Here is an 18301-nt window from a genome sequence, read left to right as displayed (position 1 = left end):
ACTAAAGGCTAGCTCTCTGGAATGGATTAAAGCCGTTGGTCGAGGGTCCATTGTACTTAATAAACTTCTCAAGGGAGGTTCCCTGATGTCAGCAAGTAGCTCTTGATTCTAGAAATTGGACATGACCTCCTCATCCTTTGATCAAAGTTTATTGCCTCCCATTTCCTCAGACTGTGGGCGACTCCTATGGAATTAGCACTCCCTCCGAATATAATAATAATACACCTACCATCCAACTTACAACCTGCTTGCCATACAACCACTCGACTTACGACCATGCATCTGGCAACAGGGCTGCCAGTCGCACAGTCAGATGCAGCAAAAGCTATGGCTTGGGTAGGATAAAAAATAGGTTGGACAAATGTATATGGATGGATTTGAGAAGGCATGTTCCAGTGTCCTTTATAGAAAAGGTTGCTTGTCACTGTACTCTTCTTCAACATTAATAAGAATATAAGAAAGGAGGAACACTGCAACAGGCCTGTTGGCCTATACTAGGCAGGTCCTTCACAAATACATTCCACTAACAGAACATTTGCCCAACCCACCTTCAATGTTATAAGAAGGAAGTACTGGACAATGTTACCCTTTTCTATAAAGGACATTGAAGCATGCCTTCTCAAATCCATCCATAAACATTTGCCCAACCTATTTTTCATGCTACCCAAGCCATAGCTTTTGTAAGCTCTCTTTCTCATGTACCAGCTGACTTTTCCACCACATGTATAACTACTACTACTACCCAGTACATCGGCAATTTTCTAAGGTTCGACTTACGTCCATTTTGACTTACAACCGGTTGGTCGGAACCAAACTTGGTTGTAAGTCGGATGGTAAGTACAGTACCTTGATTTACAAGTGCACCAACTTATGAGTTTTCCAAGTTATGAGCCGTCGCTCAGTTGATTTTTTGCTATGAGTTGCAAGCCAAAATCCGAGTTAAGAGCAAAAAAAAAAAAAAAATTGACTGAAAAAGACATTTGGCAAGAACCCCAGCCTAAATGGCACAACAAAAGGTGGTTTTGAGAATTGGTACTTATAAAACAATGCTAGTGCGATGTTCTCACTGGAGGTAATCGTGTAATTATCTTTAGTTATTCTACAAAAAAATAAAGTTGCTAAGTTTTTGACATTTGCAAAATACCTTGCCCTTTACTCCCACATAAATCTCAAAATATATGGAATATTTCCAATATTCGACACGCCAATTGTAGAACAATACTTTTTTTTTATGATTCCTGTCAATATTATTGCATTTACTTAAATAATAAATGGTGGGTTTCAGGAAATAAGTCAATAACTTCTGAGATATTCATATATCACTGCACTAGTGATCCAGTGCAGTTAGCCTCTCAAAAACTCCTGTTTTCTCTTACCCAGGACCAAAGAACACATTACAGGAAGGAGCAGTAACGATTTTATATGCTTAGACTGGTCCTGGACACTCGCCATATTATGGCCTATTTTATTCATTCTAGAGTATATACATGTATCATGTTTCTATGTTACTTATAGTGTTTATTACAGTGGACCCCCGGATTACGTCATCAAAATACGTAATGTTCGGAATGAGCAACTTTTTTTCGTTAAAATATTGGCTCGGTGATCGTCACTGAACTCAGAATAAGTCATTTGTCTAAAACGTGTTCGCATGGCCTGAGCAGCCCTGACACTCCAAGTACAGCCAGTGTGCCATTGTTTACCAACTAGCGAGGACGATCCCACGCATTCATACGATACATTTTGTATCATTCCATTCTTTTTAGTGCTTGTAACTGCTAAATAAGCCACCATGCACCCGAAGAAAGCTTCTAAATGCTAGCCCTTTGGTAAAGAGGGTGAGAAACACTATAGAATTCAAGAAAAAGATCACTGCAAAATATGAAAGTGGAGTGCATGTCGCCGAGCTGGCCAGGTTCTATAACAAACCCCATACAATGTGGCCAAGAAAAAGGAAATTAAGGAAGCTGTTGTTGCGAAAGGTGCAAATATGCTTACAAAACAGAGATTGCAAATACTGGAAAATGTGGAGACTTTGTTGTTGGTGTAGATCAATGAGAAACAATTATCAGGAGATAGTGTTATGCAGTCAATAATATGTGAAAAGGCAAGGCAGTTGCATGATGATCTCGTGAAGAAAATGCCTGGAACTAGTGCTGATATTGGTGAATTTAAGGCCAGCAAAGGCTGGTTTGAGAGATTTAAGAATCATAGTGGCATACACAGTGTGATAAGGCATGGTGAGGCTGCCAGTTCTGACAAAAAAGCAGCTGAAAAATATGTTCAGGACTTCAAGGGGAATACCTTTGAAGATATACCTTTGAAGAGTTTCAAGAGTTAATCTACTCCCTGAGCTCGGCCATGGGCCAGGCTCATCTGGTGCTTGCTTGGTCAACCAGGTTGTTGCTGCTGGAGGCCTGCTGCCCCACATATGCATCACAGCCTGGTTGATCTGGCACCTGGTGAAGATACTTGTCCAGTTTCCTCTTGAAGGATTCTACACTTGTCCCAGCCGTGTTTCTGATATCTTCTGGTAGATGTTGAATAGTCTGGGACCCCGGATGTTGATACAGTGTTCCCTTATTGTCCCCACTGCACCTCTGCTCCTCACTGGATTTCTTTTACACTTCCTCCCATATCTCTCACTCCAGAATGCTGTTATGGCAGTGTGCAGATTTGGGACCAGGCCCTTGAGTATTTTCCAAGTATATACAGTGGACCCCCGCCTTACGATGGCATCGCATTACGTTAAATCCGCCATACGATACATTTGAACGCAAAAATTTTGCCTCGCCTCATGCGATTCGTCCGGGACGCGTCCCATGTGTGGCCTCAGCGCCAGTGTTTACAAGCCAGCCAGTGCAGTCGCATCCACGCATACATTCGGTACATTTCACCTTATCCCAGTGTTTTTTGTGCTTGTAACTGCAAAATAAGTCACCATGGGCCCCAAGAAAGCTTCTAGTGCCAACCCTGTGGTAAAAAGGGTGAGAATTAGTATGGAAATTAAGAAAGATTTTGAAGGGTTTGGGGCTAACCCTGAGAAGCCTATGCCAGTTGTGGAATCCATTGTGCCTACTTCAAAGATTAAAGAAATGTGTGCAAAGCGGGTTGAACTGCAAACCTTTATGGATGAAAATCACCCTAACACAGCTATTGCAAGCCATGCTGGTGACTATTACAATGACAATGTTGTGGCCCATTTTAGGCAAATCTTAAAGTAACAGGAGGTACAGACCTCTATGGACAGATTTGTTGTGAGACAGAGGTCCAGTGACTCTCAAGCTGATCCTAGTGGCATTAAAGGAAGAAGGGAAGTAACCCCAGAAAAGGACTTGATACCTCAAGTCCTAATGGAAGGGGATTCCTCTTCTAAACAATAACAACTTCCACACTCTTCCCTCCTCCCATCCCATCAATCATCACCAGATCTTCAATAAAGCTAAATGTCATGTATTCTATTCTTAGCAGAGTATTAATTGTGCATGTCTTCCAAAGTTTGTGTGTATTAAAATTAATATTTCATGTGGTAAAAAATTTTTTTTTTTCAGACTTTTGGGTGTCTTGCACGGATTAATTTGATTTCCATTATTTCTTACGGGGAAAATTAATTCGCCTTACGATAATTTCGGCTCACGATGAGCTCTCAGGAACGGATTAATATCGTAAGGCAGGGGTCCACTGTATTATCATCTAGGTAGTAGGTTGGTAGACAGCAACTGCCCAGGGAGGTACTACCGTCCTGCCAAGTGAGTGTAAAACGGAAACCTGTAATTGTTTTACATGATGGTAGGATTGCTGGTGTCTTTTTTCTGTCTCAAAAAAACATGCAAGTTTTCAGGTACGTCTTGCTACTACTACTTACACATAGGTCACACTACACATACATGTACAAGCATATATATATATATACACACCCCTCTGGGTTTTCTTCTATTTTCTTTCTAGTTCTTGTTCTCGTTTATTTCCTCTTATCTCCATGGGGAAATGGAACAGAATTCTTCCTCCGTAAGCCATGCGTGTGTAAGAGGCAACTAAAATGCTGAGAGCAAGGGCCTAGTAACCCCTTCTCCTGTATAAATTACTAAATTTAAAAAGAGAAACTTTCGTTTTTCTTTTTGGGCCACCCTGCCTTGGTGGAATACGGCTGGTTTGTTGAAAAAAAAAAAAATATTATCACGTATCTCTCTCTCCTCCATTCCAGTAAATACATGTTCAAGACTTACAGGCATTCCCAGTAGTTTAGGTGCTTTACAAGCTCAATGCGAGCTGTAAACTATCTCTGTACAGTATTTGTTCCAGCCCCGATATTTCTCCTGCTTTGAACGGGGCTGTCATCACTGAGCAATATTCTAAGTGAGGGAGCACCAGCGATTTGAAGACTGTCACGATTGGCATTATTTCCCTTGTTTTGAAAGTTCTCAATACCCACCCCTTCATCTTCCTGGCTGTCGTGATCTTTGTCTTGTTATGGTCTTTAAAAGAAAGGTCCGCTGACATAATTATTCCCAGGTCTTATACGTGTTCCTTACATTCTATTTGGTGACCCTCTTGAGTTTTGTATATACGTATTTTTTATTTTTTTGCTCATAACTGAGATTTTGGCTCGCAACTCAAAGCAAAAAATCGACCGAGCAACAGCTCGTAACTCGGAAAACTCATAAGTCAAGAGACCACTGTACTAAGTATATTATTGTACTGCATAGTAAGTTTATAGTATGAGGTGTAAACTGCCATAATCGACAGCTGCGAGTCAGAGGAGTTCTTAAGCTCCTCTTTATTTGTCCATATCAAACAAACATCTGAGTTAGTGAACTTGGCCCGATACTTCAGAAGACAACCAGACACTACTGCTACAGACAAAATGAGGAATTACACATTTTTCTCCATTTTGTCTCCTAATTAGAGCATTTATCCAACCAATTTTTTTTCCCAATCTTGTTGAAATCCATTAATGAGAGGTCCATAAATGAGAGGTTTTACTGTAATTAGACAAATCCTTTTATACTCACACAGTACAAGGATAGCACACTGGCCTGCTAGTTTTAGGGCTGCTTTGTCATGGTTTCAAGCCCCACTCTACTTTGTGAGTAAGTTCAAAGTCCTCTGCTGAACACACAAGCCCAACTTCTGAACAAGCCTTTACTAAATTTACATGAAAGTACTGCTTAACTCAGTGTCATAAAGAATATTCAGAAAGGGACCCTACAAGGGCAAGTGAATTTATCTCTAAAGAGTTCTCATATTAAAGAATATGATGCAGTCACTTTCACTAGAAAAAGACAGTTACAGTTATAGTTGCCAAGGAATGAGAACCAAAGGTATTGTAAATTACTTGAAGTATGCAAAGGTATATTCAACAGATTCGTATCTAATGTGATAATGTTAGTCTGATCAAGCTACTCACAGGAGGTTATCATTGTTCCTTTGTAAATACCACTGTCGATAAGGAATAAGTAACTTTTTAGAGGACCCTCAGGATACACGATCCTTAAAACATACTATAGATATCAATAATAATAACAGTTCATCTCCATGGGGAAGTGGAACAGAATTCTTCATCCGTAAGCCATGCGTGTTGTAAGAGTCGACTAAGATGCCAGGAACAAGGGGCTAGTAACCCCTTCTCCTGCATAAATTACTAAATTTAAAAGAAGAAACTTTTATTTTTGCTTTTGGGCCACCCTGCCTTGGTGGGATATGGCCAGTGCATTGAAAGAAGAATAATAATAGTTCATTTGAGCAGATATTGGAAAGAGTAGAAGTACTGTAACCAAAATTATTAGAGGACATGCTCCACAGCAGAACCAACAGCTGGTGGAAGTTAGTGAACCTGCCCATAAACCTTGAGAATAGAATGTGCTCACAGTTGACACAAATAAAACATCCCCTGAAGAACATAAGAAATAAAGTCATTATCTTAAGGTAATAAGTATGATTAGAGACTGTATTGGGTATAATTACCATGGAAATTAAACAAGCCTAAACTGTCACCAAATTATGAAATGGAAAATAGAATTATGAAGGTTCAAATAGATAAGGTGGTGAAGTAGGCAGAGTTACTCAATACTTAGAGTAAGATGCTATCATACAAGAGTAATTCTATAATATATTTATTGATAAGGTATCTGCAAAGACAGGTGTTCATCATATCTCACATTATTTGCTAAAGACTCGTCAATCACACCTGTGTGAATGGCAGTTCAGTGCACTGCATACCTTTGATATACCTTTGACAGGTTGTGTGAACCCACCAGGTACATCTGTTATCTTCTGACTAGTACTCACTGGGGTCAAAAACTATCTAACTACAGTACTGTACTACCATATAATTTATCACCTTTATTTTGGTAAACAAGATAAATAACATTAATTAACCCTTAAACTGTCCAAGCAGATCTACGTTCACATGTGTAGTGCTCCAAAAGTAGATCTATGTTTCTTTTACATATTTTCAAATATAACAACACAAAAAAAGGAGATCAAAGTTCTTTTACACTTTCTCAAGTGTAAAAAAAAAAAGATCTACTTTTTATACATACATACTTTCAAATGTTGAAAAAACGTAGATCTACATTTGGACAGTTTAAGGGTTAAAATTCAAATAACATTCACATTAAATAATACTAACATTATAATACTGCTTGTAGTTATTAAATTAAAACCAGAAGACTTGGTTATAAACCAAAAGACTTGGTTATAAACCAGAAGACTTGGTTATAAAGCAGAACACTTGGTTATAAACCAGAAGACTTGGTTATAAACCAGAACACTTGGTTATAAAGCAGAACACTTGGTTATAAACCAGAAGACTTGGTTATAAACCAGAACACTTGGTTATAAACCAGAACACTTGGTTATAAACCAGAACACTTGGTTATAAAGCAGAACACTTGGTTATAAACCAGAACACTTGGTTATAAACCAGAAGACTTGGTTATAAACCAGAACACTTGGTTATAAACCAGAACACTTGGTTATAAACCAGAACACTTGGTTATAAACCAGAACACTTGGTTATAAACCAGAACACTTGGTTATAAACCAGAAGACTTGGTTATAAACCAGAAGACTTGGTTATAAACCAGAAGACTTGGTTATAAACCAGAACACTTGGTTATAAACCAGAAGACTTGGTTATAAACCAGAAGACTTGGTTATAAACCAGAAGACTTGGTTATAAACCAGAAGACTTGGTTATAAACCAGAACACTTGGTTATAAACCAGAACACTTGGTTATAAACCAGAAGACTTGGTTATAAACCAGAAGACTTGGTTATAAACCAGAACACTTGGTTATAAACCAGAACACTTGGTTATAAACCAGAACACTTGGTTATAAACCAGAACACTTGGTTATAAACCAGAACACTTGGTTATAAACCAGAACACTTGGTTATAAACCAGAACACTTGGTTATAAACCAGAACACTTGGTTTTAAAGCAGAACACTTGGTTATAAACCAGAACACTTGGTTATAAACCAGAACACTTGGTTTTAAAGCAGAACACTTGGTTATAAACCAGAACACTTGGTTATAAACCAGAACACTTGGTTTTAAAGCAGAACACTTGGTTATAAACCAGAACACTTGGTTATAAACCAGAACACTTGGTTTTAAAGCAGAACACTTGGTTATAAACCAGAAGACTTGGTTATAAACCAGAAGACTTGGTTATAAACCAGAAGACTTGGTTATAAACCAGAACACTTGGTTATAAACCAGAACACTTGGTTATAAACCAGAACACTTGGTTTTAAAGCAGAACACTTGGTTATAAACCAGAAGACTTGGTTATAAACCAGAAGACTTGGTTATAAACCAGAAGACTTGGTTATAAACCAGAAGACTTGGTTATAAACCAGAACACTTGGTTATAAACCAGAACACTTGGTTATAAACCAGAAGACTTGGTTATAAACCAGAACACTTGGTTATAAACCAGAACACTTGGTTATAAACCAGAAGACTTGGTTATAAACCAGAACACTTGGTTATAAACCAGAAGACTTGGTTATAAACCAGAACACTTGGTTATAAACCAGAACACTTGGTTATAAACCAGAACACTTGGTTATAAACCAGAACACTTGGTTATAAAGCAGAAGACTTGGTTATAAAGCAGAACACTTGGTTATAAACCAGAAGACTTGGTTATAAACCAGAACACTTGGTTATAAACCAGAACACTTGGTTATAAACCAGAAGACTTGGTTATAAAGCAGAACACTTGGTTATAAACCAGAACACTTGGTTATAAACCAGAAGACTTGGTTATAAACCATGTACATACACTACATACACTACATACAGTATTTATATTCTGAATGACTAAAATGATTTACTTTTGAATGACTAAAATGATTTACTTTTGAATGACTAAAATGATTTACTTTTGAATGACTAAAATGATTTACTTTTGAATGACTAAAATGATTTACTTTTGAATGACTAAAATGATTTACTGTGTAAGGAATCTCCTGTATAAAGATAGACTTAAAGCCTTAAATCTCCACTCTCTGGAGAGGCGTAGAATGAGGGGAGATATCAGTGAAGTGTATAAGTGGATGACGGGCATAAACAAAGGAGATATTAATAAAGTACTCAGGGTGTCAAACCAGGTAAGAACCAGGACTAATAGATTTAAGTCGGATAAATTTAGATTTAGAAAGGACATAGGTAAGTACTGGTTTTCTAACAGAGTTGTGGGTGCGTGGAACAATCTTCCCAGTAGGGTGAATGAGGCTAGAACTTTGGGGAGCTTTAACCCTTTCATGGTCGAGAAACCCTCTCCTAAACTTCTCAAGGTCGAAAATTTTTCGGAAAAAAAAATTACTTTTTCTTATGAAATGATAGAGAATCTTTTCCCGATCATAATGACACCAAAAGTATGAAATTTGATGGAAAATTTACGGAATTATGCTCTCGCGAAATTAGTGGTCTCGACGATGTTTACACATTGGCGATTTTGCCCACTTTGAGCAATATTTTTGGCCAATTCCAGTGTACTAGTCGACAAAAATCATAACTATTTCGCTAGAACTCCATTTTTTTTCTATCGAATGAGTGCAAGAAACCACCCATTTACCGATTTCAACTATCCAATAAAGGGGTCAAAAATTAGCAATTTTGCCAGTTTCACACAAATTTCAAAAGATGCCAATTTCCAAATAGGGTCCAGAATAAACAAGACAAACATTCCTGGCACTAAAATAACATTTCCTCTGTTCATTAGTCATGTCCCCATGCCCCTCTTACATTTCTTTTGCTTTCCACTTTGAATTTTTATTCTCACAAAAAAATAGAAGATTTACTGTTATGCAGACTACTGCATTAGTGTAGAAATAGTATAAATAATATCAATGCACTTGTGAAAGAATATTAGACTCACCAGTTGTCGTGTATTGGACACATGGCATGATTTGTTTACTTTTGAACTTTGACAAAAATCGAACATTTCTGCTACTTTGAGCTCAATTTCAAGGTCCTTTTCATTGTGAAACCAATCAAAATCTTCACAATTTCTGTAATATGTCTTCCATTCTATAAAATGAGAGTAGGAAAACTAGAATACAACTATAAATACCATACAACAATACAGTGCAAAGTCGCTGTTTTAAACCAAAAACACAGTTTTTTTTTTCCTCATTATGCACCGTGTGCTGCAGGATTTTTTTTATACTGTGCACACTGACCACATAGACCCATTCTTTCATATGTAGGCCTACCAGCTTTCTCTTGCTAGATTTGAAGGCGCTAGAATTTAGGAGTACTAGTACGTCAATAACCCTGGTGCGTAAGCCGTACTAGTACGTAGGAAACCCTGAAAGGGTTAAAAAGAGATTGGACAAATATATGAGTGTGAGGGGCTGGGTTTGATTTGTGTCATTGGGTATGGGAGTAAATTCTTGGGTAACTTTGGGTAGAGGTCATTTTGATAAGGACCTGCCTTGTATGGGCCAGTAGGCCTTCTGCAGTGTTCCTCCATTCTTATGGTCTTATCTTCTTAATGTTTGTAAAGCCAAAATATTTACAATTAAGGTTAATTTAAATATAATGAACTAACCAGGGGGAGCTGTGGCTTGTTTAGCCAGAGAGCGCAGAGCTGCTGCAAAGGAAGATGAGGATGTAGGTGAAGGTGCTCTAGCACCAGCTGTTGTAGTGAGTGGTGCTAGGGATGTGCTTAGCCCAAGAGGTGGCACTGTGGCAGTAGTTCTCACTCCCTTATTACTTAGTACCACACCTCCATCACTGCTCATGGTAATGCTGTTGCTGCAACTACTACTGGTGACGCTGCTTGAACTGCTCACCCCGGCTGCTGCAGCTGCTGCTGCTACAGCAGCTGCAGCAGCAGAACCTGGAGGTAGAAGGTGGGGCGGTAGGCTGGGAGGTTTGCCCCCAACACCTGGAATAAAATGGAAAAGTAAATAAATAAATATATAAATAATATACTTTATACAAACACACACACATGCACTCACACTGAACATTAAACTTGCAAATTAATGGGAGCCCCTTAGAGTGACCCAGCATTTATTTATACAAACATATAAAATAGGTACAGTGGAACCTCTATTTGCGAGTTTAACCCTTTCCATGACCTGGCTCACAACTGGATTTTCCTCATTTAAATTAATTAAAATGCAATTAATCCATTCCAGTGGAATTCTGTACTTCAATAATTTCGCTAATATCAACTCTACAGCTTATTTATCTATCTCACTTCATCTAATATGACATAATAAACAATATAAATAACAAAGAAACCTGATATATACTCTAAAATGAATAAAATATGTCATATATGTGGCAGCGGCGGTGGATGACGAGAGTTTGTCTGGAGACAGGACAAAATACTTCTTGAATAATTTCGCTAATATCATCTATACGGCTTATTTATCTATCACAGTTCATCTAATATGACATAACAAACAATATATCTTCGATTCTATCAAATGAGACAAAAGAAACGAGAATACAACCATAAAAACCATACGAAAATACTGCTAAGGGGTGGCTAATTGCTGAGAAGTGAACTCCATTATTTATGCTTAGATTTCCTTCTTTTTTGGTGTACATTAAGAACCATCTTTCCATCATACATTGCCCAAGTTCCAATAAGATAGTCCAACAAACAAATGAGATACAATTCCCTAGATCAAGAGCAAGAGCCCCTCACCAGCGTCAAGGAACTTGCCTTGAGGTCTGCTCGCTTATGGAAATTTTGCTCTCGTATGGAAGCAAAAAATCGACCGATCGACTGCTCTTATTTAGAAAAAAACACACATGGATGCGCTCGCAAGTAGAGGCTCCACTGTAGTAGGTTAGTACACAGCAACAATTCGGGTAGGTACTACCATCATACCAAGTGAGTGTAAAAAGGAAGCCTGTACGTATTTGTTTTACATGGCGGTAGGTTTGCTGGTGTCTTTTTTCTGTCTCATAAACATGCAAGATTTCAAGTACATCTTGCTAATTCTACTTACACTTAGGTCACATTACACACACATGTACACGTTTATTGTATACACACTCATCTGAGTTTTCTATGATTTTATCTTAATAGTTCTTGTTCTTATTGTTTTTCCTTTCATATCCATGGGGAAGTGGAATAAGAATCTTTCTTCCATAAGCCATGTGTGTTGTAAAAGTCAACTAAAATGCCAGGAACAATGGGCTAGTAACCCCTTTTCCCGTATAGCATACTAAAAAAAAAGAAGAAAACCGTCAAAGTGGGATGTTTGAATGTGCATGGATGTTGTGCAAATGATAAGAAAGAGATGATTGTGGATGTTATGAATGAGAAGCTGGATGTCCTGGCTTTAAGTGAAACAAAGCTGAAGGGGGTGGGAGAGTTTCAGTGGAGAGAAATAAATGGGATTAGGTCAGGAGTTTCAAATAGAGTTAGAGCTAAAAAAGGAGTAGCAATAATGTTGAAGGATAAGTTATGGCAGGAAAAGATGGAATATAAATATATAAATACAAGGATTATGTGGTGTAAAATAAGGGTTGGATGTGAAAGTGAATTACAGTAAGTGTTTATGCACCTGGAGAAGAGAGAAGTGTAGTGGAGAGAGAAAGATTTTGGGAAATGTTGAATGAGTGCATGGGGAGTTTTGAACTAAGTGTGAGGGTACTTGTGGTTGGGGATTTCAATGCTAAAGTGGGTAAAAATGTAATGGAAGGAGTACTAGGTAAATTTGGGGTGCCAGGGGTAAATGAAAATGGGGAGCCTTTAATTGAGCTATGTGTAGAAAGAGGGTTGGTAATAAGTAATGCATATTTTATGAAAAAGAGGATAAGTATACAAGGTATGATACAGCATGTAATGAAAGTAATTTGTTAGATTATGTATTGGTGGATAGAAGGTTGATGGGTAGGCTTCAGGACGTACATGTTTATAGAGGGGCAACTGATATATCGGATCATTATTTAGTTGTAGCTACAGTTAGAGTAAGAGGTAGATGGGACAAAAGGAAAATGGCAACAGCAAGTAAGAGAGAGGTGAATGTGTATAAACTAAGGGAGGAGGAAGTTAGGGTGAGATATAACCTACTGGCAGAAAGGTGGGATAGTGCAAGTATGAGTACTGGGGGGGTTGAAGAGGGTTGGAATAGTTTTAAAAATACAGTATTACAATGTGGGGCAGAAGTTTGTGGCTATAGGAGGGTGGGTGCAGGAGGAAAGAGGAGTGATTGGTGGAATGTTGAAGTAAAGGGTGTGATAAAAGAGAAAAAGATAGCTTATGAGAGGTTTTTACAAAGCAGAAGTGTTATAAGAAGAGCAGAGTATATGGAGAGTAAAAGAAAGGTGAAGAGAGTGCAAAAGGAGAGCATATGATAGAGTGGGAGAGGCACTGTCAAGAAATTTTAATGAAAATAAGAAAAAAATTTGGAGTTAAACAAGTTAAGAAAGCCTAGGGAACGAATGGATTTATCAGTTAAAACAGAGTAGGGGAGTTAACTGATGAGGAGCTGGAGGTATTGGGTAGATGGCAGAAATATTTTGAGGAACTTTTAAATGTCGATGAAGAAAGGGAGGCGGTAATTTCATGCACTGGCCAGGGACATATAACATCTTTTAGGAGTGAAGAAGAGCAGGATGTGAGTGTGGGGGTGGTGCGTGAGGCATTACGTTGAATGAAAGGGGGTAAAGAAGATGGAACTGATGGGATCATGACAGAAATATTAAAAGCAGGGGGGAATATAGTGTTGGAGTGGTTGGTAATTTTGTTTAATAAATGTATGAAAGAGGGAAAGGTACCTAGGGATTGGCAGAGAGCATGTATAGTTCCTTTATATAAAGGGAAGGGGGACAAAAGAGATTGTAAAAATTATAGGGGAATAAGTTTACTGAGTATACCAGGAAAAGTGTATGGTAGGGTTATTATTGAAAGAATTGGAGGTTAGACAGAGAGTAGGATTGCAGATGAGCAAGGAGGCCTTAGAGTGGGTAGGGGATGTGTAGATCAAGTGTTTACATTGAAGAATATATGTGAACAGTATTTAGATAAAGGTAGGGAAGTTTTCATTGCATTTATGGATTTAGAAAAGGCATATGATAGAGTGGATATGGGAACAATGTGGCAGATGTTGCAAGTATATGGAATAGGCAATAAGTTACTAAATGCTGTAAAGAGCTTTTATGAGGATAGTGAGGCTCAGGTTAGGGTCTGTAGGAGAGAGGGAGATTACTTCCCAGTAAAAGCAGGTCTTAGACAGGGATGTGTAATGTCACCATGGTTGTTTAATATATTTATAGATGGGGTTGAAAAAGAAGTAAATACTAGGGTGTTGGGGAGAGGGGAAGGATTAAATTATGGGGAATCAAATACAAAATGGGAGTGGACACAGTTACTTTTTGCTGATGATACTGTGCTTATGGGAGATTCTAAAGAAAAGTTGCAATGGTTAGTAGACGAGTTTGGAAGGGTGTGTAAAGGTAGAAAGTTGAAAGTGAACACAGATAAGAGTAAGGTGATGAGGGTATCAAATGATTTATATAAAGAAAAATTGGATATCACATCGGAGAGAAGTATAGAAGAAGTGAATGTTTTCAGATATTTGGGAGTTGACTTATCAGTGGATGGGTTTATGAAGGATGAGGTTAACCACAGAATTGATGAAAAGGTGAGTGATGCTTTGAGGTATCTGTGGAGAGAAAAAAAACGTTATTCATGGAGGCAAAGAAAGGAGTGTATGAAAGTATAGTGGTACCAGCACTCTTATATGGGTGTGAAGCTTGGGCTGCAAATGCTGCAGCGAGGAGGCGGCTGGAGGCAGTGGAGATGTCCTGTCTAAGGGCAATGTGTGGTGTAAATATTATGCAGAAAATTCGGAGTGTGGAAATTAGATGTGGAGTTACTAAAAGTATTAGTCAGAGGGGTGAAGAGGGGTTGTTGAAGTGGTTTGGTCATTTAGAGAGAATGGATTAAAGTAGAATGACATGGAGAATGTATAAATCTGTAGGGGAAAGAAGGCGGGGTAGGGGTCATCCTCAAAAAGGTTGGAGGGAGGGGGTAAAGGTGGTTTTGTGGGCTCGGGGCTCGGACTTTCAGCAAGCATGTGTTTGCGTGTTAGACAGGAGTGAATGAAGATGAATGGTTTTTGAGACCTGACAAGCTGTTGAAGTGCGAGCAGGGTAATATATAGTGAAGGGATTCAAGGAAACCGGTTATTTTTGTATAGCCGGACTTGAGTACTGGAAATGGGAAGTACAATGGCTGCACTTTAAAGGAGGGGTTTGGGATAATGGCAGTTTGGAGGGGTATGTTATATATGCTTCTAAACTGTTGTATCTGGGCACCTCTGCAAAGACAGTGATTATTTGTGAGTGAGGTGAAAGTGTTGAATGATGATGAAAGTATTCTCTTTTTGGGGATTTTCTTTTTGGGTCACCCTGCCTTGGGGGGAGACGGCCAACTTGTTGAAAAAAAATAAATAAATAAAATAAAGAAAGCTTAAATTCTAAGTCTGAATGCTGAAATAGCTAAGCAATTGCATGAAATATATGCAGGACAGATGTAGTGAAAAACAGAGACTAGAATGCTGGGCACCAGCAGAATCACATCAATATCTAGGCTCTGAATCTTTTCAACATCTTATTAACATAGCACCAAACAAGGTAAAAAAACATCATTGGAGCACTATACCCGATGAACCACCACCTACTGTAAAGGAATATGAAAAGCAAACAGAAACATCCAAGATATGGCTATGTTCAGGGAGGATCCATGTGTAAGGGTTGTTAAGGTTCTGAGCAAATCAAAAATTTTGAAGAAAAAGGCCAAAATATTCAAAACTCAAATGCCATATTTCTCATTTTTTTTATTTAACTAAAACCTAACGTCTTTAATAACATTGTATTGCTTTATTCTGGCAGTGAGGTGAGAAAAATGATACTTAAATTAACAAAAAAGAGCATACAGGAAAAGTAGTTTTTCTCTCTTTATAGCAGAGTAAAAAAGCATGCAGTTGCTTCTTTATCATCAAAATTACAGTACTATATACATCAGTTATCAACACTTTGCAGTTTTCAATCTGGTATTAACTTTTCAATACTGGTAAGTGCTTTTGATCTGAGAAATGGGTGAGCTACTTTCCTTTTCCTCAAATCAAACCTAACTGCCTCCCATTCCCCAGGCATTGTATGACCCCCCTGAAAGTTAACTGCTTTTCCATGATTACAATAATAAAAATCTTGTAATAATGTTGGTAGAATTAACAACATGTCAGGTAAAAGGACACAAGAGGAACTAATGCAACATTTTATTGTGGCATTAGTTGCACATGTGCCTTTTTATTTAATAATCTTGTGTAACCAGACAAGTTCTATGTACTGTAATGTGTTTTTGTTTTGCTAGGTACATAATGTGCCAAAACATTTCGTTAAAAGCTAAATTACACTTTCTGAGAATTACGATGCAGTATTTCTTAAAAAACACTGACCAAAAAATCTATCTGGATGATTAACTTCTTCACTGCATGAATATATTCTTCAATACTGAGACTGACTGTTTTTCAGCAAGGAAGTGTCAAGTAAGAAATACCATTAGTGAAGTCACAGTGTTATGATTCCATAACTCAAGTCACATTAACCATGACAATGATTATTAAATGCCATGCATTTGAACTATGTATGATTCAAGATTGCAGTACCAAAAAGAGTTTATTTGTTCAGGTTTTCAAAATAAAATAGTTTAGGGAATAGTAGAAGCTGAACTAGGTGGATGAGTAGTAAGACTTAGACGAGCCAGAGACAATGTCTAGTACAACATTAAAATATACAGTATTAGTAGGGAATTCTGCCAGTCTGTGACAAAATGCCAGAAGTAGAAGAAAGGGAAACTTTAAAAGACAGCAGATTGAGTCTTCTTTACATATAAAGAATTCTTCAGCAACAAACTATTTACTGCAATGAATGTAACTACAGTGAACCCTCAGCTAACGATATTAATCCATTCCTGAAAGCTCATCGTTAGCTGAATTAACTTTCCCCATAAGAAATAATGGAAATCAAATTAATCCGTGCAAGACACCCCAAAGTATGAAAAAAAAAAAATTTTTTACCACATGAAATATTAATTTTAATACACACAAGCTGACACTTACCTTTATTGAAGATATGGTTTTGACTGATGGGATGGGAGGAGGAGAGTGTTGAAGTTGTTAATGTTTAGAAGGGGAATCCCCTCCCATTAGGACTTGAGGTATCAAGTTCTTTTCCGGGGTTACTTCCCTTCTTCTTTTAATGCCACTAGGATCAGCTTGAGAGTCACTAGACCTCTGTCGCACAACAAATCTGTCTATAGAGGTCTGTACCTCCTGTTCCTTTAACCCCTTCAGGGTCCAAGGCCAAAATCTGAAGTGGTGCTCCAGTGTCCAAGAAATTTTTAAAAAAAAAAAAAAAAAATTATATTTTTTCTTACAGAATTAAAGAGCATATTTTTGTGAAGGTAATAGGACAAAAAAAAAATTCTGATCAGTACTTACCGAGATACAGTGCCAAGAAGTTTGTCGAAAATGATGTGGTGGCGGCAACATCGACGAATTCCACATACGCGCATTACATTATTTTGCGGTTTTTGTTGTTTTTTCTTTTCTTTTCCAATTTTTTTCTATTCCTACTAACATTTGGGGCCTGAGAGACCAATACTGTATATAATGTATATATATAAACTCACTGTATTGAACACAATAACCGCACTAAAGTTATTATCATATTATTGTTTACCACTGTTGTTTATTACAATAAACATTCACAAATATTGTATAATACTAATGTTCTATCATATATTTACATATTTACAATCACTGGACATGGTTTTAGAACTGCTGGAGCTTGTGGAACTCCTTGAAACAAGGCACCATGCACAGAGGCACCTTACATTCCTCACACATAAACCGAGTGTCTTTGCGTCTTTGTTGCCGTCTTTTTGTTTGTGCACAGATGATGCATCTCTTCTGAGCAAATTTCTTCTGAGTTGAAGGAAGTTGTATTATGAAATGATCACCTTCCCTCCTCAAACGCTTGGGTATATCCTGAGGAATTCGAGGACCGTGTTGTATAGCAGGTGTTGTTACCTGGTACTTCATTATGAGTTGTCTGACAACAGACAAACAAAATTCACCATACGGTGGTCTGTTGCCAGTCTTTATTTGGTACATATTATATGCATTGAGCATTGAAATGTCCATGAGATGGAAGAAGTTTCATGTACCACTTGTAACTCTTACGAACAGAGTCAAGAAAACCAATCTGCATGTCACATTTGTCAACCAAGAGCATGTTTTGTGTATAATCAATCACTGTCACTGGTTTTCGAATACGTTCATTAGTCACTCGATCAACTTTGCCACTGTCTTGCATTTCATTACTGTGAATGGTTGTCAACAATGTGACATCTCGTTTGTCATGCCACCATAATGCCATGATGTCATTGGCAGTAAACACCTGCACGTCATCACCACGAGCACCTGCGTTGAGCCTGGGCATATGTTTACGATTAGAACGCACTGTGCCACACACATCTGTCTTGTTCACTCCCATGAAATCACTGAGTAATGGGCTTGTGTACCAGTTATCGGTATATAATGTATGCCCCTTACCAAGATAAGGTGCCATCATGTTTCTCACTACGTCACCTGAGATACCCAATAACATCTTGGTATCTTTCAATGTTTTACTACCCGTGTATACAACAATATCCAACACCAGGCCACTGTCACAATCACAGAGTACAAACAGTTTTATACCAAAGCGTTTCCTCTTGCTTGGTATATACTGCTTGAATGACAGT

The 18301-nt window shown here is 37.9% G+C and overlaps 1 protein-coding gene across 6 annotated transcripts in view; it reads right to left on the bottom strand.

Moving 5' to 3' along the window:
• LOC128684986 (genetic suppressor element 1) overlaps positions 1-18301 on the bottom strand; it is a 630479-nt gene that overhangs the window by 64444 nt on the left and 547734 nt on the right. For all 6 annotated transcript variants that reach the window (XM_053771397.2, XM_053771399.2, XM_070103847.1 and 3 more), the window contains one exon: positions 10070-10408. In XM_053771397.2, the coding sequence (XP_053627372.2) occupies positions 10070-10408 (339 nt within the window). The remainder of the gene's footprint in view (positions 1-10069; positions 10409-18301) is intronic.

This window comes from Cherax quadricarinatus, chromosome 5 (assembly GCF_038502225.1).
Source record: "Cherax quadricarinatus isolate ZL_2023a chromosome 5, ASM3850222v1, whole genome shotgun sequence".
Taxonomy (NCBI): Eukaryota; Metazoa; Arthropoda; class Malacostraca; order Decapoda; family Parastacidae; genus Cherax; species Cherax quadricarinatus.
This window is presented reverse-complemented; position numbering and strand designations above follow the sequence as displayed.